The 24,126-nt window shown below is 38.8% G+C and overlaps 1 protein-coding gene across 2 annotated transcripts; it reads left to right on the plus strand.

Moving 5' to 3' along the window:
• Positions 1–306: 306 nt before the first annotated feature.
• On the plus strand, positions 307–24,095 carry LOC121327474 (serine/threonine-protein kinase SIK2-like). 2 transcript variants are annotated; one of them, XM_041271543.1, is made up of 14 exons: positions 307–494; positions 6,007–6,226; positions 6,385–6,501; positions 8,063–8,126; positions 8,225–8,386; positions 8,913–9,037; positions 10,664–10,787; positions 11,335–11,555; positions 11,843–11,995; positions 12,169–12,291; positions 12,445–12,670; positions 20,039–20,323; positions 22,068–22,299; positions 22,498–24,095. In XM_041271543.1, exons 2-14 carry the CDS (start codon positions 6,074–6,076, stop codon positions 22,850–22,852), a joined length of 2,340 nt encoding a protein of 779 aa, XP_041127477.1. In that variant the 5' UTR covers positions 307–494; positions 6,007–6,073; the 3' UTR covers positions 22,853–24,095. The 2 variants fall into 2 exon arrangements, with proteins under 2 accessions (XP_041127477.1, XP_041127478.1); XM_041271544.1 differs by having other exon boundaries at positions 12,448–12,670.
• The last annotated feature ends 31 nt before the right edge of the window (positions 24,096–24,126 follow it).

A 24,126-nucleotide genomic window follows, 5' to 3' on the forward strand; every position in this document is an offset into this window, starting at 1 on the left:
CAGGATGAGCAGAATCCCACCAAATCTACAATAAGAATAACAGCATGTGTAGTGCTGGAGAGAGAAAATCACGTGATGACACAACTTGAGTACACTGGCGTCATCGTCATCTCCAAGCAACCGCTCCATCACCACGCGCGTCAGAGCAGGCCAACCCGCACAGTTGCCCAGCAACTTCTGCCTTGCGCTCTCACAGAGTCTGGCGTCCAGAGTTCTGACGCGAGTTGACGTCAATGAGGTAGGTACAAATTGTTATTTGGGGGGTTGGGTGGAGGTGGAGTTTCCCTTTTTGCTACCAGTTTCTGTCTGTTGCCTGCTACTGGAACGTACAGAAAGTGTACAATGCGGCCACCACTGAAACACAGTAAACTAAACAACTTTTAATAACTGTAAAAGTGTGTTTGTATTCTATTTGAAGCACTGGATTAAATTCCTGATATCTATGGAAGAAGTGTTCTGTAAAAGTTTACTGTGTATGACTTATAAAAGATAAGGTAAGTCATGTCGTGACATTTATTACATGCTGGATGTGAATACACAGCAGAGTGTGTTCAGGGGCGAAACTAATTCTGTATTTTAGTTTTATTATGAAGAAGTATGTCATTTAAACGCTATTCTGAATATAGAAGGTAGACCATTAAAAAAAAAAAAAAGTTAGTAGCTGATTTAAAGCTGATTGCTCTAAAAAAACCTTTTCACAAAAAATAACTTATAATAAATCTATAGCCTTTTGGCAGATTTTAAGTGTTTATTTTTTTTAGATATGTAACTTACTGTAAATTGTAATTATGCGCATCCACAGAAGAGAGACATTATTTGGTCTGGATTTGATTTTCAGGTGGTTCAGAATGAAATGATTTTGATAAAGCAATAGAATTCCATTTACGGTTTATTAACAAGTTTATTAGGTTTCGCAGTTGCTTTCCTAATTTTCCAATGACCGAGTTATGTAAACTTAGCGTGCCACAGCAAATTTAACAGTTAAGCACTAGTGGATTTTTGTTATTCAAACGTCACATGGATAAAATGTATGTGTTACGGTAAAAGTCTGAATTTGTCAATCTTAAATTTTACTGGTATAGGGCCAGAAAGTGGTACATCGTCAGTGTGTGGTTGCATACCAAAACGTGACCGTGTAGGTGAGAAAATTGTACGTTTTTATTTCAGACTTTTAATACATGTGCCAGTTTATGTACCAGTTATTTTTCTTTGTTCAATATATACACTGATGACGGCATAGCCAACAGTACAAAGCGAAGCAACAAAGTATTGAATAGGCTTCTGATGTGTGCCTGCTTTAAATATACACATTTCAGAACCATTAGTTGTGTTCATAAATTGCTACAGACCTTAACATTGCTTAAAAAAATAAGCAGATTTAAGTTTACAGAATCTACATTATTTTCATAGTTTTAAGAACACAAGAAAGTTTAAAAACGATCGAAGGCCATTCGGCCCATCTTGCTCGTTTGGTTGTAGTAGCTTATTGATCCCAGAATCTCATCAAGCAGCTTCTTGAAGGATCCCAGGGTGTCAGCTTCAACAACATTACTGGGGAGTTGGTTCCTGACTCCCACGATTCCCTGTGTAAAAAATTGTCTCTATTTTCTCTTCTAAATGCCCCTTTGTCTAATCTCCATTTGTGACCCCTGGTCCTTGTTTCTTTTTTCAGGTTGAAAAAGTTACTTGGGTTGACATTGTCAATACCTTTTAGAATTTCAGAAATTTCTTTCTTCTTTGTTCAATACTGAATAGATTCAGTTCTTTTAGCCTGTCTGTATATGACATGCCTTTTAAGAATGATTGTGGTTACTCTTCTTTGCACTCTTTCTAGAGCAGCAATATCCGTTTTGTAGTGAGTTGACCAGAATTGAGCACAATATTCTAGTTGAGGTCTTACTAATGCATTGTAAAGTTTTAACATTACTTCCTTTGATTTAAATTCAGAAGTCAAGCTTACTGGTCTGTAGTTACCTTGTTCAGTTTAACCTCCTTCTTGACCTTTTACATGTGATCGTATTCCCTCATTTAAACAGATGAATAGATTATATAATAATTGTATTAAATGAGGTTTATATGCATGTTGCCTTGAATGTGTTATGCTGGCTATAGCTAGATAATCAAATTAACCTCCTTCTTGACCTTTTCAAGATCCTTCACTTTCGAAGCCAAATCAACATGTTGACCTCCCGTTGAACTTCACTGCAGTCCAAAATACCAAAACACTACGAAAACACCTTAACAATATTTCCATACACACATGCATAATATACACCAAAAGCCAGTAACAAAAAGGAAAAATCTACAAACTATTAAAATGTTTGCACAACTACAGTATACCGTACTACATCCCTATGATAAAAAAAAAAATAAGAAAAAACCCAGGATAGACTCCACTTGGAGAATTAGGCTTAGGGAGTCTCCTCATCGGGAAAAAAAAAAAAAACAGCATGCCACGAATAGATAAAAGGTAATTACCATTATTTAAAATAAAAAGTAAATGCAAAAATGTTTCTGCATTCACATTAACCATTAAGAGAAAACATTAATATCAAACAACATATGTATTCTGCACAGACATTTTACATAAAAAAAATAATCATGAATGAGCTTCCAGTAATGCACAATTGAGCAATTTAAACTAGATTAACGTGGCACTGAACAATATTGTGATCCACTTATATAGAACAACCAATATTCTAGTAAATTTGTGTATAAAGCAATTCAAAATGGCGTTGAAGGATATTGTACTCCAAATACGCAGTAGTTTGAAGAAAAATAACTTTGACGGCGTTACATGGTCAAGTCATGACAGTTTTCCTCACAATGTTTTTGCAGTACTTTTCAGGAAATTAGTTTCTATTCTGTTCTGGTTTAGGAAAAAAAGTCCAGGCCGTACCAGTGCAGATTACTCAATTAATAGTAATTTAGGGGAGGGGATATTTAAATATCCATATCTGCCTAGTAATTAGGAAAAGAACGACTCTGAATATCGTGAGGAGAGTTTCATGCGTTGCCATGAAGATTTAAAAAAATTAACAAGAGAAAAGAATGAACTTGTTGTCGTGCACATTCCGAATTATCACGCATTACTTGTTTGTGTCTCGTTACATTTCTAACACACATACACACATGCACATGCACAAGTTTTACTACTTAAAAGATAGATATGTGTTGGCGATGTTACACTACAATAAAATAAAAAATGGTATGATCCTTAGGCCTATATGAATATAAGATTGAGAACAGGGGGATGTGTAAAAATGCATACGAGGTTCCTGAACAGCTTCATGTGCTGGCAGTTCTATAGGCAGAGTACCAGGCTGAGCATCCTAATGTTCCTGAACACATCTGCTGTCCCTATACCCTGCCTCTGCTCCAAGAAGCCAGTGACTGCTTGTCTGCAGCTGCTTGTTTCACGGTCCACGTCTAGGCGAATACACACACACACACACACACACACACACACACACACACACACACACACACACACACATATTATAATGAAACGTGGATGTCTTGTAATATTATAAAGTTCAAACTAAAGTCTTTTATTTAAAGCGATGTGGTATATTTATGTGTTTGTTAGCTATATCCATTACTGCACAATATGCCAATTGATGCTAACAATTCATTCCAGTTCTGTATGGTGGAAGAAGAGGTGGGGCTCCTTTGTTCCTGGGACATTTTAAGAATTATAGAAAGAACATACTACTACTACTACGCTGGCGTCCCTCCTTTTGCGCCAGCTGCACGATCTGGGCTACGACCGGCAGCTCTTCTGGATCGACCTCCGGGAAATCCGTCTCCCCGAACTGCCGGTCTTCTACCAGGACCTGCTCAGGACCTGGAGCATGTTCAACGTCGGCCGAGACGCCATGCCGACCGAGGGCCAAGGACTCCTGCTGGAGCCCCTGCTGCACAACCCCCACCTAGGTGCGCAGACGTTGGAGACCCCTCGGTGCGGCGCGCGCTGATCTCGGCCAAGGTGACCAGAGTCTGGGATCTCCTGGATCGCGAACGCTCGGCGTGGCTGACGCCCAAGGCGCTCGCTGCCAGGGTGGCTCGGGTGACCGTCCGGACGGCCGGCCGAGCGATCCGGGAGTGCAAAGCAGCGTTGCACCCAGACTCTGTCAGGTATCTCGAGGGAGTTCTCAGGACCGGCGAGCCATCTACCCCCACCCCCACTACCCCCGGCTCTCCAGTCCTGCTGATCGAACCCAAGGCCCGAGCCCCCCCTCGGCCCGCCCTCGAGAACAACCTGAGCAGGATCTCACAGTTCTCCTCGACCCCCTTGCCATCGGCGTCGAGGAGGACCCTGTACACACCCTCCACTTCCCCGCCCTCGTCTCCCGCCGAGACACCGCTTGGCGGGAGACCGTCCGACCGCCGGAGGGCGTCAGTCCCCATTGGGAGGCCCTGTATTCCCCGCTGGTCTCCAGGGGAGCTGGGGACCTGGGATGGAGGGTCCTGCACGGAGCGCTCGAGTCGGGAGAGATCCTGCGTCAATTTACCAACTCGGACGCCGCATGTCCTTTCTGCAGTCAGTCCGAGTCAGTGGCTCACATTTATTTTTTATGCGCCAGACTGCAGCCGTTCTTCCTGCTTTTGAAGAATCTTTTGCTGCAGTTCTGGCTGCATTTCTCTCCCACCCTCCTCATCTTCGGGCACCCTGTTCGTGGCTCCAATAAAAAGAGAGACCTCCTCGTCAATCTGCTCCTGGCTCTTGCTAAACTGGCCATTTACAAGACCAGGAAGCGTAAGATGAGCGGGGAATGTCTCTTTGACTGCGGAGCCATGTTCAGGGCCCTCGTCCGTTCAAGGATTCATTTAGAGCACGCCCACGCGGGGTCTGCTGGCGACATGGCATCGTTTGTCGACCAGTGGACTCTAGGGGGCGTGCTCTCTACCACCTCCCCGTTTTCTTTGAATATTTAATTTACAGTCCTTTCTCGACCAGTTTTCGTTGAATTAGTTAAGGTCTGTCCTTTTTAGCACCCCCAAGGGTGCTAATTTGAATTTTTTTCCAGCTGTCTTTGGACAGCTGGTGTAGTCCCGGCAAACGGGCCTTAAATAGGACTACTACTACTAATAATAATAATAATAATAATAATAATAATAATAATAATAATATAGGCTAATGAGGCTAAAAGTTCAGTTGTGCTTGACAACATTAATGTGTGTGGTTTGGTACGGCTTTGCTGAGGAATAACGTGAGGTTCTGCCAGTTAAATGGGATCTTGACTGCTGAAACCTTGTGAGCCACAAGCGCGATTTCTGCTCCAGTTTACATGGGTTTTTACTGCTGTTTTTATTGTGAGAAAGCGATTGACCCTGCCCTTAAAGTCTTGCTGACCAAAGGGCGTTCTTTTGCTGTTTCACTATGTATTCGCATGACACAGTCATGACCGGAGAGTCGATTTTCACCTACATGTAAACCCAGCCATTAGGACCTTAGTTTTTTCAAAAGAAAATCACACTTTGGTTATCACACAAAATGCCACAGACAGGCAGTGCTAGATATATTTAGTTATTGCAGCATGGTATACTTTTTTGGCACATTGTAGTTACACAGGACTGAAGCTTTACAATGCATGAAAGCGAGACATTCGGTCATTAGCCAAAGGCACTTAGTTATTCTTAAGATTTACAAGTAAATGTCAGAAATAAAGCGTTATCATGTTTATTTGAGACATAAACCGTTTTGCTTATTAAATGTTGACATTTACCAATAAATCTTAAGATTTCCCGATATTGAGACGTTTACCGTAACCTACAGTAGAGGTAGTCGTTATCTATCTATCTATCTATCTATCTATCTATCTATCTATCTATCTATCTATCTATCTAGCATGATTGTAAGTGTTCCATTTCTGGTCATATATAACAGTATATTTATTTACATATTCGTCTTTTTTAAATAAATTTCAAAGGATTCATTTAATTGTTCTATTCCTCACAGTCCTTATTCTATTTAAATATTTACTTATCTTTTAAAATTTGTAGGATAAGCGCACACGCTGCAAAAAAACAACCCCTCAGCTGTCAGTTTGGAATATTAAAAGATTACATCATGGGGATCATGTCAGAATGTAGCCCTGTGCCTGCTACCAGCCAGCCCCAAGGAAGACCGCTCCAAGTCGGATTTTACGAAATAATTAAAACGCTTGGAAAGGGCAATTTTGCTGTTGTTAAACTGGCCAGGCACAAAGTAACCAAAACTCAGGTAAATTGTTTTTTTTGTGTTTTGGTGTGCATGGCAATTTGACATATTTTAACACGGCTAAATATGTAAGAATGTTAAATTGAAGACGGTAGACTGAGAATTATTTTTATTGTCTGTATTTCCAAAGTGCCGTAATTGTATATCACTAACATTAACAGGTTGCCATTAAAATTATTGACAAAACCAGACTGGACCCCTCAAACCTCGAAAAGATATACAGAGAAGTTGAAATCATGAAGCTGCTGAATCACCCGCACATTATTAAGCTTTACCAGGTGAGCGCTAAAGCTGATTTTGCTTTCATTTTAATCACAGAGATTAGAATTGCTTGGTCACATATTATAAGGCAGGGTATCTTGAAAGCTTTTGATATTATGTTGTAATATCTATAGGCACAATAATCTTGATACATTTTCTATATACCTTGGTTGTTATTGTTGGAGTCAGTAACAGTTTGTATGTACTGCTGGTTCTCTGACTGGCTAGTTTTAAGAATCAATAAAATGGAATAAACCTTTCTTTAATATGGTCAATTCTCAGTATAGCACAGTAAAACGCACTATAAGCACTTTTTGTTAATTTTTTTTTTTTTTCCATTACATAATTTTAGATTTATTTATTTTTGTTAAGGATTGGGTATAAACTTGAAGTCTAACAGTGGAAATATGATAATGTAATTATTTAAATGATCTTAACAAAACAGTCCTCAGAGTTTTGTGAATAGGGCCCAGTATTACGTATTGCTATATCTTACTGATCCAGATTATAACAGACAATGGATTACACTGGCTGTGATTAATTCATAACTAGCAAATTATTATTAGATGGGAGGGATTGAGAGTCATTAAATGATCACTTTTGACTTCATCAGCTTTCCTACTGCCTTAGGCAGAAGTGGGTTAGTCAGTTTCTGATGATGAGCATGAATTGAAATGAAAATATCTGATTCAGTTAGATGAAGGGGCATGTTTACAGTATGTAATCATCCAGGCTTTTTGTACTTTGGGAGTTACAAGGAAGTGTGTAGGAAGTGTGTTGGTTTAATAAGAATTGACAGTTTTGTGAAGCCTGGAACATCACTTTTAGTACAGCACAGTAAACAACATATATGTTAATTGCAGCTAACCTTAGGATTAAAAATGCTTTTAAAAATGTTCTGTACCAAAACACACAACCAATACCAAAACACTCATCAACTATGATAAAGATAACTCATAATGTTCTGCATTTTATGCTGTGTCAATACTTAAACACAGTTTTTGTCGCTAATAGTTGCTGTGCACAGTATCTACAATAGAAAACACAAATCGATTCTGACAGTTGAAAAACAGTCAAATTTAAATAGCAAAACATCATCAACACTAATACATACACATAGGTCGCAAACTTGTTGTAAACAGGTTTCCCTCTCATCAAAGCCCTCATCTGCCAGATATTGCCCTGTGGCGTTGTTCCTAGATCTTTTTCCTCAAACAGTGGTGTAGTCTGTGCTACCAAAAGTGACTTCGTTTTCCAGGAAAGACATTTACATTAGCGGCTCCCCCACTCCCTTCCCCCTCCCTTCCACATGTCCGTACACGGACACACAAGTGTTAGCAGCTGCTGGTTCTTAACTCTAACCTTCTAGCAGTGAAGATGTGTAAATTGAAGGTGAAAATGTTAATATTGCATTCTGTTTTATTTTCTAGATTGAGCCTTTAAAAAAATGCATGTGATCTGAAGAATGTACAGACACAGTTTTACATACAGTTTCACTGTAAAGACGATTACAGATTTGTATTTTGTTTTCTAAAAAAAATATTGCATACCAACAGGCTGTTTTGTCCTGTTTTACAGGTGATGGAGACTAAAGATATGCTGTATATTGTAACAGAATATGCTAAAAATGGAGAAATGTTCGGTAAGACATTTTTCCACTTATTTAAAATTGATTTGATATAAAACCCTAAAGCATTCTTAACAAGTTCAGTGAAGTTACATTTTTCTTGTTTTCTTCAGATTATTTGACATCCTATGGGCGCATGATTGAAAGTGATGTGCGCAAGAAGTTCTGGCAGATCCTAACAGCAGTGGATTACTGTCACAGGCACAACATCGTTCACAGAGACCTGAAAATGGAGAACCTCTTGTTAGATGCAGATATGAATATTAAACTGGCAGGTATGGGTAGCTTTTAGCTTAGGGTAAATGGCTGGTGTTCATTAAAAAATCAATAAATGCATAGAAGTCCTATATATTTACTGGCACATTAATTGTTTATAAATACAGACTAATTTTCTGTATAAACTGGTGATGAACAAAATATAAACTTTTTTCTCTAAGTATAAAAAAGTCTCTTGTGTATAGACTGTGTTGTAATTGTTATAATAATCAGATTTAATAATGCATTGAACATTGTATTTCAAAAACAATATGCTGTTGCAGCTATTATCCTTGTGTTTTAAATAAAATAGATAATGTTTATAATGTATAATGTTTCGATTAGAAATGCTAAATTAAACTCATTGCAGATCAAATATTTGAAATATACCGTGGGACAGAAGAATATGCATATATATATATATATATATAATTATACATATGTATATACATATTATAATATATATATATATATATATATATATATATATATATATATATATATATATATATATATATATATATATATATATTATTTATTTTACAGATTTTGGCTTTGGGAACTTCTATAAGTTGGGTGACCCTCTTTCTACGTGGTGTGGGAGCCCTCCCTATGCAGCCCCAGAAGTATTTGAAGGAAAGGAGTATGAAGGACCCCCGGTGGACATATGGGTATGTGACAGGGTACACCCCGCACCTGTATTTTATTTGTATTTTTGTTGTATTATTATGATTTTAAATGTATTGTTTGGTGTTTAAAAACACAATGTTTCTTCTTGTTTTACAGCATGTATGGGGTTAAAATTCCCTGTCCAGCTAAACACATGCAAAACTTAGCTGATAGCTTTTGATAGTGGGTGCTCAACAACAACTTGACCTGTCAAAAATAAACTTGGGTTACCCAACTCCTAATTTGAAATCTGAAGTGAGACATTTGAGTGTTATTTTTGACTCTACCTTAAGTTTTGATTAACACATCAAAAAGATGATAAAAGTTTGTTTCTACCATCTCACAAATATTGCCAGAATGTGATATTTTCTGTCTATTTCTGATAGAGAGAAAGTAGTCCATGACTTTATTTCTTCAAGATAGGACTACTGTAATGATCTATTTGTTGGACTTAGATGCCAAGCCGTATCACGTCTACAGCTTGTGCAAAATACAGCTGCAAGGGTCCTCACCAATACAAAAAATATAACTCTAGTTCTGGCTTCTTTGCAGTGGCTCCCAGTAATATATAGAATTGATTTTAAAATAATTTTGCTTACCTTTAAAGCACTGAATGGTTTGGCACGTGATTACTTATCTTAGTTGTTGTCCCCCTATCAGCCTCGTTCAGAAGGAAAGGAGCTGTTGCTTTCTGTGTTCGGGCTCCGCAACTGTGGAATTCTCTGCCTAATCATGTTAGTAGTTCACCCACAGTGGCTATTTTTAAATCAAGGCTTAAGACCTATTTTTGTAATTCAGCCTAATAAATATATGTGTGTGTGTGTGTGTGTGTGTGTATATATACAAAGAGTGGGTCAGCCACTCAATCCAGGTTAGTTGTTCACAGAGGAGGAACATGAGAATTAAGATCTATAAATAACAATTGCTACTCGTGCTGGGTTTACACCAGCACTCTACTTGTTAGAAGGTTGTGTCTGCTTATTTTGGCCACTGTGCTGTTTTGTACATACGTATGTACATGGCTAATATTGTTTTTATGAGACTGCTACCTACGTCCCCACTGCCTGTGCACCTCAGCTTATTGTCAACAACAACCGCCATATTTATCACTAACAACAAGCAATGTAAAGTGCACAAGGTCATATTTTGCGTTCAGTGGAAGAAACCAGATAATTTCACCTGAAAAAGGCCAAGACGTACACCTTTCGAATTTCATCAGGACAGCAAAAAAATAAATTATGGGAATGACTTTTTATCAAATTTCTATCCAAAGGATAGCAGTAACCTGCGCAGACATGACTAGGAATACAGCATTTTCTACAGCAAGCACTGCAGTTTACACAAACAAAACTAAACTAGAAGGTATAATATTCTCTAGATATCTGAGGAAAGACTTGTAGTCACATTGCTTTGCTCTGGAGGTAGGTCATGGATATCAAAAGTTATTAAGCTGAGGACAACCTAAAAACATTTTGTGGTTTGTTTTTCAGCCTACAATTAGAAATCCTACTAAATTGCCAAGGACAACTTTTATAAAGGAATAGGAATTAGTCAGATATGAATTGCTTTGTGATTATACTGAAGCCCAGGAACACAGATATTGCAATCCTTGTGTTCTCTTTCCACAGAGCCTGGGTGTGGTGCTTTACGTGTTAGTTTGTGGGTCCCTGCCCTTTGATGGAGCCAGCTTGCCAGCACTGAGGCAGAGAGTACTGGAGGGTCGATTTCGCATTCCTTTCTTTATGTCACAAGGTATCTGTCTGTCTTCCCTCACACAGTTTGGTTGTGTCAACCAGCTACATGCATTTAACCTGCAGTGATACTGTATGACTCAGACAAAGCAGCCACACATAATAATAATAATAGTAATACAAGTTCAGTAGCATTCAAAAGTCTAAAAAGTATTGACAATGTTGACCCAAGGAACTTAATCGACCTGAAAAAAGAAATAAGGCATTCAGAACAGAAAATAGGAGGCACTTTTTTACACAGAGAATCGTGAGGGTCTGGAATCAACTCCCCAGTAATGTTGTTGAAGCTGACACCCTGGGATCCTTCAGGAAGCTGCTTGATGAGATTCTGGGATTAATAAGCTACTAACAACCAAACGAGCAATGATGTAATATGATGTAATACTGCATTCAGAACACTTATTAGTTGTGGCAATAGTAATGATCAGGTTATTGCAATCTTATGTTTAGTCTTTAATATTTTTTGTGATGACACAAAGAAATAATAATACATATGGAAACTGCTCTAAATACTACAAAATGAATCCCTGCATCCTATTCTGTTTTAGATTGTGAGAACCTTATTTGCAGAATGCTTGTGGTAGACCCAGCAAAACGCATCACAATTTCCCAGATAAAGCAGCACCGCTGGATGCTGGCGGACCCTTCAGTGCAGCAGCAGACTAACCACTTTTCTGTCGAGGACTATAACTCCAACCTGGGTGACTACAATGAGCAGGTCCTGGGAATCATGCAGACCCTGGGCATCGACAGGCAGAGGACGGTTGAGGTCAGTGAAACACTGTTCGTGGCCAGCACTACCTGGTGTATATAAAGCTATAACCTGGTCCTTTTAAATTGGAGCATAACAATGAGTTTAGTTATTGCTGATACACTTTATTTATTTAAGTCATGAACAGGTGAAAATTATTTGTCTGGTTAACAACCTGTATCTGGTGTTGATGAACACAACACAGATAATAATGTGAAGTTTACAAAGTAAATGAGATACAGTGCAATGTACTATAGGGATCGTTACAACTTGTGACATTGTTGTGTGTTTTCTTTTTTGTTCAGTCACTACAAAACAGCAGCTACAACCACTTTGCTGCAATTTACTACCTTCTGCTGGAGACAGTAAAGGAGCATCGAAACAACCAGATCATAAACAGTCAGTCTGGAACTGAACAGCGGCAATCCAGGAGCACCCACAAGAACACCACAGCAGAAGTAAGAAAGGGACAGTAACTTATTTTTATATATTTTTTTAACAGTTCTGAGGTATCATAGGGTTTAAGTTAATTCACTGCTGTAGATTAGAAATAGACCACAGTAGAATCACGTTGATGTATAGCCTTGACGCTTTGACTTACAAACTAAAGGAATAAACCTTTTATTCACAGGTACCTCAGAAAACCTTAAGCAATGACTGCATGAGAACGGCTCTTAAATGTCCAGCCAGCCAAATCGTACCAAAATCTCCCTTTCACACAGATATGGAATGTGATTCTAATGGCTTGTTCCAGGTGAGCATAGTGTTGGAATTTAAGTTGATTTAACATAACTTGTTTTATAGGAAAACTTTAAGTTCGTTCTAAGCCTTATATAATTGTATTACACTTGAAATGTGTATTGTTTATATTTTTTATCAATGCTTCCCTTGCTTTGTGTTTAATCAGCAGGCTGTGTACCCAGTGGAGGCCAGTTTTAGTGGGTTGCTGCGCAATCGATCCATCTCACCGAACAGCATGCTAGAGACCACCATCAGTGAGGAGGTGCGACAGGAAGACATGGATGAAGAAGAAGGGGTACAGGCACTCATAACCCCCCATATCCCAAACAATACAAGCAGGAGGCACACACTGGCCGAGGTCTCTACACACTTCCACCAGTGCAGCCCACCTTGTAAGTAACATGCTTCTGAAGGGTTAGGGATATGGTTACTCAAATGCATTTTAAAAACACAATGTTCAGTAAAAACACTTGTGTGAAGTTTTTTTTCACATTGGAAAAGCACTCTTTGGTGAGCATTAACTTTTTAAATTAAATACAGTACTGTATGAAGTTGCTGTTTACACCACAACTGGAAGTTGACTACAGGGTCCACTTGGATTAAACCGAAAAAACCTGAACGACCACTGATGTTTGAGGAGAAAACCGCATTACTCATTGAACACTGAGGTGAACGGTTAGCAACACAAAGTAGTTCTTCATAAAATCAAGATAAACTATTTTTTATTTTTGAACGGGTCCATATTCTAATAGCGCTCCTTCGGGTTCAAGTGCTTAAATAAGTTCAACATTTGCACTCATTTGTAATATTTATATGTCTGTGTGGGGGGCTTTGACTCCGGCAGGGATGGAATTACAAGCGTTATTGCAGAGGGGGTATTTTTAACAGTAGGTAGACTATGTTTACAAGAAGGCATGCTTAAAATTCAGAGGTAGAGTACAGCACCCAGTCACGCTAAAGAATCAAGAAGTGCAGTTAACATGTTTATTGACAGGTGAAATGTAATTAAAAGCTGCCGCAGTATGTCCACTGTTTTGTCATTTCGAATATTTTCACAAAACAAACATTAAACTTTTAAGCTACAGTGTGCAGTGCAAAAGCACATCATGAAAAACCACATGTAAAAAACAACAGAATAAAAGTTGCTACATTTAAAAAATATATAAACACATGAAATCTTCAGTCCACTAAAATGAAGGGCTTTACATAATCTCTGTAAGCAAGACATTGCAGTGTCCCGTGTGAAAAAACATCCAAAGTAGCACAATAGCATTAAAATGTTCAATACAAAAAAAAAAAAAAAAAAAAAAGTACAAGCTTTGCAGGGTATATGGAGATTCCAAGATCCAGATGATTTTTTGCTGTTTCTTTCTTTTTTTTTTTTTGTCAGTCCAGCTCCAAAACGGTTTGACATTTTTTAGGGTACAAGGGGAATGGCCCAGAATAGTGCCTTTTTTCTGGTTTGGTGAAAAAATATGAATCTGTTCCTCAGTTATAGGGATTTGAAATTTTGGTTATGAGCATGCTCAGTACATCTCGACAAAGTAACCTTTTCCACGAGAGTCTAATCTACTCTCATTAGAAAAAAGTCTTTGTTCGTGTTCGATATTTTTTTTTTCAATTAAAAAATACAAAGAAACCTGAAGCTGCTTGAAAATCATATATCTTTAGTAAACCATGACATGTCTGTATATGATTATGAAACTTTACATACTTAACCTTTGGGATTATACTGTAAATACAGTATAATCGTAAATCTCGAAAAACTACTCACTTCTAAATCTTTTGTAGTCATTTTTGTATTACTTTAGTATAAATACATGTTAATTTGGATTCATATGTTGTTTTTTACTGACTTTATGTGAACGAAAAGACACACATTTGCCCATTTTCCCATTGGAAATAGTGATATTTTGAAATATCACTGTCCTGGTCACAGAAGCAAAGTTTGTGGGGAATAATAGCCATTTTCTGTACTTTGAAGCATAAGCAATTAGGAAATAACACTTACTACCCAGGAACAACAAAAAAAAAAAATTGTTACACGGTGCAGTTAGGCATGTTATAAGCGGTATAAACCACTTCGGGCTGTGTGGTTTGTACATAAGAGTTATGAACTATTATATGGCCACACAGCTTAGAAAGTTGTTACTCTCTCTCCAGAGTCAGTATTTATGTGATGCAGCAGCACATATCACTGAGATTCCACACACTGTAGGAGGTGGTGTCTAAAACATTCTACGACTTTAAGGCTGGGTAAATCGCCTTCTCATGCCAAAGAGCCGTATAATTGACAAAGACTTTTGTGGAAACATGTCCTGAAGTCATACATTACACTTACAGCAGTGCAGATCCCCTCTGACATAACCTTGTGCAACTTTCTTCTATAACTGAAGGCCAAGCCAAGCAACCTCAGAATGGAGTGTGGTAACCAGCGGTGTACCACAGGGATCAGTATTAGGTCCTCTGCTATTCCTAATCTACATTAATGATTTAGATTCTGGTATAGTAAGCAAACTTGTTAAATTTGCAGACGACACAAAAGTAGGAGGAGTGGCAAACACTGTTGCAGCAGCAAAGGTCATTCAAAGTGATCTAGACAAGATTCAGAACTGGGCAGACACATGGAAAATGACATTTAATAGAGAAAAGTGTAAGGTACTGCACGCAGGAAATAAAAATGTACATTATAAATATCATATGGGAGATACTGAAATTGGAGAAGGAATCTATGAAAAAGACCTAGGAGTTTTTGTTGACTCAGAAATGTCTTCATCTAGACAATGTGGGGAAGCTATAAAAAAGGCTAACAAGATGCTCGGATACATTGTGAAAAGTGTTGAATTTAAATCAAGGGAAGTAATGTTAAAACTGTACAATGCACTAGTAAGACCTCATCTTGAATATTGTGTGCAGCTCTGGTCACCTCGCTATAAAAAAGATATTGCTGCTCTAGAAAGAGTGCAAACAAGAGCAACCAGAATTATTCCAGGCTTAAAAGGCATGTCATATGCAGACAGGCTAAAAGAATTGAATCTGTTCAGTCTTGAACAAAGAAGACTACGTGGCGACCTAATTCAAGCTTTCAAAATTCTAAAAGGTATTGACAGCGTCGACCCAAGGGACTTTTTCAGCCTGAAAAAAAGAAACAAGGACCAGGGGTCACAAATGGAGTTTAGACAAAGGGGCCTTCAGAACAGAAAATAGGAGGCACTTTTTTACACAGAGAATTGTGAGGGTCTGGAATCAACTCCCCAGTAATGTTGTTGAAGCTGACACCTGGGATCCTTCAAGAAGCTGCTTGATGAGATTTTGGGATCAATAAGCTACTAACAACCAAACGAGCAAGATGGGCCGAATGGCCTCCTCTCGTTTGTAAACTTTCATATGTTCTTATGTTCTAATCCTTTATTGGCAAGCTTCTTTGACCAAATAGGGGGAGAAAAAGCATACGGTATAAGGTGTTTTAAAGACCTCTTCATTCAGTGTTTTTCTTTTATTTAATTTTTTTATACGTGACACCATTTATTCAACATTTCAGATTATTGCCATTTGACTCATAAAAGTGCTTTATAGTTAAGAAGTTTTGTTTTTAAGCAAGGTTATAAAAAATACTGAAGCTACTACTACCCTTTATCTTATCTCCATTTGTGACCCCTGGTCCTTGTTTTCGGTTGAAAAAGTCCCCTGGGTCGACATTGTCAATATCTTTTAAAATTTGGAATGCTTGAATCAGATCGCTGCGTAGTCTTCTTTGTTCAAGACTGAATAGATTCAATTATTTTAGTCTATCTACATATGACATGCCTTTTAAACCAGGAATAATTGTGGTCGCTCTTCTTTGCACTCTTTCAAGAGCACCAATATTCTTTTTGTAGCGAGGTGACCAGTACGGAACACAATATTCTAGAGGAGGTCTTACTAATTTAATTGTAAATTTTTAACATTACTTCCCTTGATTTAAAGTCAACACTTTTCACTATATATCCGAGCATTTTCTTGAGTCATAGATTATTTCAATTTCATTGTCTCCCATATGGTATTTATAATGCACATTTTTATTGCCTGCATGCAGTACATTATACTTCTCTATATTAAATGTAATTTGCCATGTGTCTGCCCAGTTCTGAATGCTGTCTAGATCATTTTGAATGACTTTTGCTACTGCAACGGTGTTTGCCACTGCTGCTATTTTTGTGCCATCTGTACATTTAACAAGTTTGCTTACTATACCAGAATCTAAATCATTAATGTAGATTAGGAAGAGCAGAGGAATTAATATTGTTCCTTGTGGTATTCCACTGGTTACCTTGCTCCTTTTTGGATCAGTACTTTCTGTTTTCTACATGTTAACCACTCACTAATCCATGTGCATGCATTTCCTTGAATCCCTACTGCATTCAGTTTGAGACTTAATCTTTTATGCGGGGCTGTCAAAATCTTTCTGGAAATCTAAATAAACCATTTGATATGCTTTGCAATTATCCATTGTCGATGTTGCATCCTCAAAAATATCAAGGTTAGTTAGACATGACCTCCCTTTCCTAAAACCATGCTGACTGTCTCCCAGGATACTGTTACCATATAAGTAATTTTGGATCTTATTATAGTTTCCATAAGTTTACATATAATAGAAGTCAGGCTTATTAGTCTGTAGTTACCTGGTTTGGTTTTGTCTCTCTTTTTCGGTAATCTACCATACAGCGACATACTTGGCTTCCTGTACTTCTGGTTTTATTTGTTCTGAATATTGTCAGGGGTACCAGACAATACTGTGGTTATTGACAAACAAATACTTAACTTGCTGTCGCAGTCATAAATCGGAGAAAGTAATTCCACATAATTACCTCTGAGGAATTGGTGCCTTCATCGTCCCCTCTGAAATGCCAGTTCCTGCTTGCCCAGGTAAACAACAGAATCACTCAAGCGTTTCGGAACCTCACAATTTTTTTTTACTTGCTCATTAGTCTGGGTTTGTCCAAAAGTTTTGAGTGTAACAGTGGCTCGCAACTGACTTTGGAATGCTCGAGTTTTTGTGCTGACTTCAGTAGACATCCTAGATTGCTATAGCCAATGCTGTTCCATATTGCCTTTTCTGTACTGAGCAAAAGATCCAGCAGTATAATCTTTTTAATTGACAGCTACCAGTAAGCCACGGATACCTTTTAAGAATTTGAATGTTGGAAGTGGCGAGTATATTGGGCCTGTTGCCACTGCATGACAGAACTACTGCTATGGATTATAAAAACACACTTGGACCAGTACTTTGAGAAGTGGAATATTCCTAAAGAAAAGCTGGTGGCAGAGCAATGGTCGGTTGTGAAGCAGGGTTTATTTACTTGATGAGAAAGGATGCAGCTTACCCAAATTTCAAGAGTTCTTTCCAATGCATAGTTTACCAACTTTGCAGTATGCATGCATATTTTGAAAATGTGATGTCATATGTTATGAAAACTTATCTTTTTGTTGCTTTTCTTATCTTGCTATTTCAATTTAGCTATTTCATTTTCCTACGTGTTTTAGTTCTAATATATTAGATTTTTACGGTCTGTACAGTAAGTAGTCTAATTTAATTTTATACATTTTAAAATGTAAATGTTTGTGGTTTTCTGACTCTTTAATGCAAACTGTTCATAAATATGACTCTTCTTGCCAAACATGCTGGACACCCCTGGTTTAATACATAACGAGACATTTTAATATTTCATTAACAACAACACTTTGATTAGTAGGTGTCTTGTTTGTAAACAAAGTGAGGAAATGTAAATTATGTCATATAAATTGACTGTAACTGATTGACATTTCAACTGATAGGGTATACAAATTTGTTATGCTGATAAAACTTTAAAGGAATTAAGATGACAAAATTACTAAATGCTTAATATAAAAACTATTTTAAAATGCTATGGGACACTGTACAATTTAAAACAAAGTTTGGCTGAAATGGCAGCACAAGTCTCCCCTTGTGTGCCATGCAGTGGCCTGAAACCTACAGTGGCTTGCGAAAGTATTGACCCCCCTTGGCATTTTTCCTATTTTGTTGCCTTACAACCTGGAATTAAAATTGATTTTTGGGGGGTTTGTATCATTTGTTTTACAGAACATGCCTACCACGTTGAAGATGCAAAATATTTTTTATTGTGAAACAAACAAGAAATAAGACAAAAAAACAGAAAACTTGAGCGTGCATAAGTATTCACCCCCCCAAAGTCACTGCTTTGTAGAGCCACCTTTTGCAGCAATTACAGCTGCAAGTCTCTTGGGGTATGTATCTATAAGCTTGGCACATCTAGCCACTGGGATTTATGCCCATTCTTCAAGGCAAAACTGCTCCAGCTCCTTCAAGTTGGATGGGTTCTGCTGGTGTACAGCAATCTTTAAGTCATACCACAGATTCTCAATTGGATTGAGGTCTGGGCTTTGACTAGGCCATTCCAAGACATTTAAATGTTTCCCCTTAAACCACTTGAGTGTTGCTTTAGCAGTATGCTTAGGGTCATTGTCCTGCTGGAAGGTGAACCTCCGTCCCAGTCTCAAATCTCTGGAAGACTGAAATAGGTTTCCCTCAAGAATTTCCCTGTATTTAGCGCCATTCATCATTCCTTCAATTCTGACCAGTTTCCCAGTCCCTGACGATGAAAAACATCCCCACAGCATGATGCTGCCACCACCATGCTTCACTGTGGGGATGGTGTTCTCGGGGTGATGAGAGGTGTTGGGTTTGCGCCAGACATAGCGTTTTCCTTGATGGCCAAAAAGCTCAATTTTAGTCTCATCTGACCAGAGTACCTTCTTCCATATGTTTGGGGAGTCTCCCACATGCCTTTTGGTGAACACCAAACATGTTTGCTTATTTTTTTCTTTAAGCAATGGCTTTTTTCTGGCCACTCTTCCGTAAAGCCCAGCTCTGTGGAGTGTACGGCTTAAAGTGGTCCTATGGACAGATACTCCAATCTCCGCTGTGGAGCTTTGCAGCTCCTTCAGGGTTATCTTTGGTCTCTTTGTTGCCTCTCTGACTAATGCCCTCCTTGCCTGGTCCGTGAGTTTTGGTGGGTGGCCCTCTCTTGCCAGGTTTGTTGTGGTGCCATATTCTTTCCATTTTTTAATAATGGCTTTAATGGTGCTCCGTGGGATGTTCGAAGTTTCGGATATTTTTTTATAACCCAACTCTGATCTGTACTTCTCCACAACTTTGTCCCTGACCTGTTTGGAGAACTCCTTGGTCTTCATGGTGCCGCTTGTTTGGTGGTGCCCCTTGTAGTGGTGTTGCAGGCTCTGGAGCCTTTCAGAACAGGTGTATATATACTGAGATCATGTGACAGATCATGTGACACTTAGATTGCACACAGGTGGACTTTATTTAACTAATTATGTGACTTCTGAAGGTAATTGGTTGCACCAGATCTTATTTAGAGGCTTAATAGCAAAGGGGGTGAATACATATGCACGCACCACTTTTCCGTTATTTATTTTTTAGAATTATTTTTTTCATTTCACTTCACCAATTTGGACTATTTTGTGTATGTCCATCACATGAAATCCAAATAAAAATCAATTTTATTTCCAGGTTGTAAGGCAACAAAATAGGAAAAATACCAAGGGGGGTCAATACTTTCGCAAGCCACTGTAGTCTCCTGAAACTAAGTTCCAAGCCACAAACTGGCTCCCTGATCCCATGGCTTAAGGTCTGATTGTAACACTGACCTAGCTAGAGACCTGCAAAATATTACACCTTGTTTCCTCTCACCTCCCCCCTGCAGGTATAGTTGTCTCCTCCTCAGTGAGAACCTCAGATGGGATCTGCTCTGCCAGCTGCCTCACTTCCTGTTCCTCCTCCAGTGACAGCCCAATGCTAGCAAGAGGAGGCCACGTTGTCCACCAGGCCTCACAGGCTAACCGAGCTGCTACCAGTATGAGCCCTCCATTTGCCAACACGCAGTCTGCCACACCCTTATTGCAGGCCCAAGGCTGCCTAGGAGGCGCAAACCGTCTGTCCGTCAGTTTCCAAGAGGGCAGAAGAGCCTCAGACACCTCATTGACCCAAGGTAGGTACTAAGAAGGTGTAGGTTTGTTTTATGTTCTGATAAAAAAAATCTATTTTATATATATATATATACAGTGCCTTGCAAAAGTATTCAGACCCCTGACCAATTCTCTCATATTAATGAATTACAAATGGTACATTGAAATTTCGTTTTGTTTGATATTTTATTTTAACACTTAAACTCAAACTCAATTATTGTAAGGTGACATTGGTTTTATGTTGGGAAATATTTTTAAGAAAAATAAAAAACTGAAATATCTTGCTTGCATAAGTATTCAACCCCCACACATTAATATTTGGTAGAGCCGCCTTTCGCTGCAATAACAGCTTTAAGTCTTTTGGGGTAAGTATGTACCAGCTTGACTTTGACTGGGCCACTGTAGGACATTCACCTTTTTGTTCTTGAGCCACTCCAATGTTGCTTTGGCCTTGTGCTTGGGATCATTGTCCTGCTGAAAGGTGAATTTCCTCCCAAGCTTCAGTTTTTAAGCGAACTGAAGCAGATTCTCTTGCAGTATTTTCCTGTATTTTGCTCCATCCATTCTTCCTTCAATTGTAACAAGATGCCCAGGCCCTGCTGATGAGAAGCATCCCCACAGCATGATGCTGCCACCACCATACTTCACTGTAGGGATGGTGTGTCTTGAGGCATGGGCAATGTTAGGTTTGCGCCACACATAGCGCTTTGTGTTTTGGCCAAAAAGCTCTATCTTGGTCTCATCTGACCACAAAATCTTTTCCCACATCGCAGCTAGGTCACTCTCATGCTTTCTGGCAAGCTCCAGATGTGCTTTCAGATGGTACTTTTTGAGTAACAGCTTTTTTCTTGCCACCCTCCCATACAGGCCAGTGTTATGCAGAGCTCTTGATATGGTTGACTGGTGCACCATTACTCCACTCCCAGCTATTGAACTCTGTAGCTCCTTCAAAGTGATTGTTGGCCTCTCTGTGGCTTCTCACACAAGTCTCCTTCTGGTTTGAGCGCTGAGTTTTGAGGGACGGCCTTTTCTTGGCAGTGCCTGGGTGTTGTGATGCAGCTTCCACTTCCTGATTATTGATCCACTGTGCTCACTGGGATATCCAAACACTTGGATATTATTTTGTACCCTTTCCTTATTCTATGCATTTCTATTACTTTATCTCTAACTTCTGTAGAATGCTCTTTGGTCTTCATTTTCCTTCAGATTCACGGCCTTACCAATGATCCTTCAACAGAGGGGTTTTTATCCAGAAAATGTGACAGCAACTTTAATGGTTCACAGGTGGAGGCCAATGGTAAGGTAATTGTGTCCTCGTTAGGGCAATTTCTTTCATAGGTGCAAACTGGGAGCTTCCACAGCACAGGGGTTGAATACTTATGCAAACAAGATCTTTCAGTTTTTTATTTTTCTTAAAATTATTTCCCAACATAAAACCAATGTCACCTTACAATAATTAATTTCAGTGTTTAAAAATAAAATATCAAACAGAATGAATTTTCAATATACCTTTTGCAATTCGGTAATAAGAGAGAATTGGTCAGGAGTCTGAATACTTTTGCAAGCCGTGTGTGTGTGTGTGTGTGTGTGTGTGTGTGTGTGTGTGTGTGTGTGTGTGTGTGTGTGTGTGTGTGTGTGTGTGTGTGTGTGTGTGTGTGTGTGTGTGTGTGTGTGTGTGTGTGTGTGTGTGTGTGTGTGTGTGTGTGTGTGTGTGTGTGTGTATATAATGATATTTGATCATCTAATTTGTGCATCTTGGATATCTAGGTCTAAAGGCATTCCGTCAGCAGCTGCGGAAAAACACTAGGACGAAGGGCCTCCTTGGGCTCAACAAGATCAAGGGCCTTGCCCGGCAGATGTGCCAGTTTCCATCATTCAGATCTGGAAGGAATAGCTTTCGTCCCTTTTTAAACCCTCAACTGGAAACCACTGCAGGCCTCTGCAGCACAGGGAGTGGCAGGGACAGGATAATACTGGAGGAATTGTTGCATCAGCAGAGGTAGGAACAATTAAAGGCAATTCGGCTAAATGGGTTCTAGGCAATAAGGGTAAAGTATTACGACTGTATTCATTTCCAGACCCAAAAGCTAACCCATTTAGAATTCTGAAATACTGTATGTCTGGTGGTTAAATTCAGTGTATATGTTGTATTCTGTGTATGCTGTAACAAATTATGATACTTTTTGATTTTTTGCAGAATGTTACAGCTTCAGCACCAACAGCCAACCCAGTTTGTCAGTCAGCACTCTATCACTCCCTCAGTCCTGTTGACCCCTGCTGCCTATCTGCCTGAGAGCATGGTCAAGAAGAAAACCATCTCCTTATTAGCTGAGCTGCAGCAAGATCATTCCTTTGAACTAGCCTGCGGAGCTGCTGCCTCTCGGATCCACAACCATCATCATCACCAACTGCAGCAGCAGCAGAAACAACAACAGGCATGCCTCGTGGAGGCCAGTGTCTCTTCAGTCTATTCTACAGCCCACCTGCTGGAGACAAACTTGTATATCAATGGTAACAGAACTCAACAACCACGTTTCAGTGTAATGGGATAGCTGATGTTTTGTTAGTTTTCCAGCAACAGGGTGTTAATAATCATAATTACAGTGTGGTGGCCAGCTGAACCAGAGTTGCTCTGAGGACAGGCAAAATGTGGTGTTCCTCGAACCCATTTTTTGTATTTCAAATTACAGATGTGTTTAGTTAAAGTGCTTCCACCTTCACTCAATTATTTTATGGCACAGGTAACTCTGCACTCGGTTTTGTGTTCTGGTAAGATACCGTTTCTTACCAGAAACTGAGTCGCCTGTGCTTTATGCACATTGGAAGTGTTTTACATAAATTGACCATTTATTTGTTTTGAGATTAAACACAGCTGGACTGGCTTGTTTATTATGACACAAACCATTGCTTATATGGGACAGGATAGACTGTTAATCTGCATCTTGGTATACAGGAATCAATGCTCACAATATAGTTTGTTGGGAACCACATCTATGCAAGAAAAACAGAACATAACAACTTTGATTTTAGAATGTCCAAAATGGGACTGCAAAAGAAGGGAACATTGAGGGTCATTTAGAAGGGAATATACCAGGGTAAAAATGTTCCTTATATTTGCCTTAGATGGCCTATAGTGTTACAGTCTGAACTGTCTATCCAGCATTTTTGGAAATGATGATCTCAATCCCTGTTTACTTTAGCAAAGAGATTGTAGATTATGTTCCAACTGTATTTTTTACACTAAATCCTATCCCATTATACCCCCTTATATAAAATTCCTCATATCAACCAGGTTTTACCTCAGCTTTATTGTAGCTATTTATTAAGCTGTAGGCATTTTATTATTTGAAATACCGGCTCTTCCAAAAATGAACAATAGGCTTTGTGGCATGTGCAATAATCTATAATGAAGCACAGACCTTGTTGGTGTTCATTGAAAAACTTTTGTTAGCTGACATTTTTATATAGGAAACTGAAGTTCCACTGTTTTTTAGTTTTAAGGGTATTTACAGTTATAAAAAAAAAAAAGTTAAAGCTGGCTATTATCAACTGTATTTGACAAGACAAAGCTACACCAAGTCTTTTAGCTTTTACCTAGTGCCAACTGCACAGCTGGTATATGTGTCTAAAAACAGCAAGTCTGATATACAGTACGAACTGGATGCATTTTGTATGAGGTGGAACCAATATTCCAGGCTGGCAAGATGACTATTCTACAAGATCAGTTTTTTGTGTTGGTCATGGGATTACAAAGCTACACTTACCATACCTGACTCTACCCAAGTGATCAGCACAGCCAAAGTGCCCATCTGTCTGCATATTGAGT

Source organism: Polyodon spathula, chromosome 15 (assembly GCF_017654505.1).
Source record: "Polyodon spathula isolate WHYD16114869_AA chromosome 15, ASM1765450v1, whole genome shotgun sequence".
NCBI lineage: Eukaryota > Metazoa > Chordata > Actinopteri > Acipenseriformes > Polyodontidae > Polyodon > Polyodon spathula.

Bases quoted from the DNA above. Each gene is read 5' to 3' on its own strand.
- LOC121327474 (XM_041271543.1), top strand. From the start codon at position 6,074: ATGGGGATCATGTCAGAATGTAGCCCTGTGCCTGCTACCAGCCAGCCC. The intron at 6,502-8,062 runs GTGAGCGCTAAA...CCTGTTTTACAG, and splicing joins ACATTATTAAGCTTTACCAG to GTGATGGAGACTAAAGATAT. The intron at 8,127-8,224 runs GTAAGACATTTT...TGTTTTCTTCAG, and splicing joins TAAAAATGGAGAAATGTTCG to ATTATTTGACATCCTATGGG.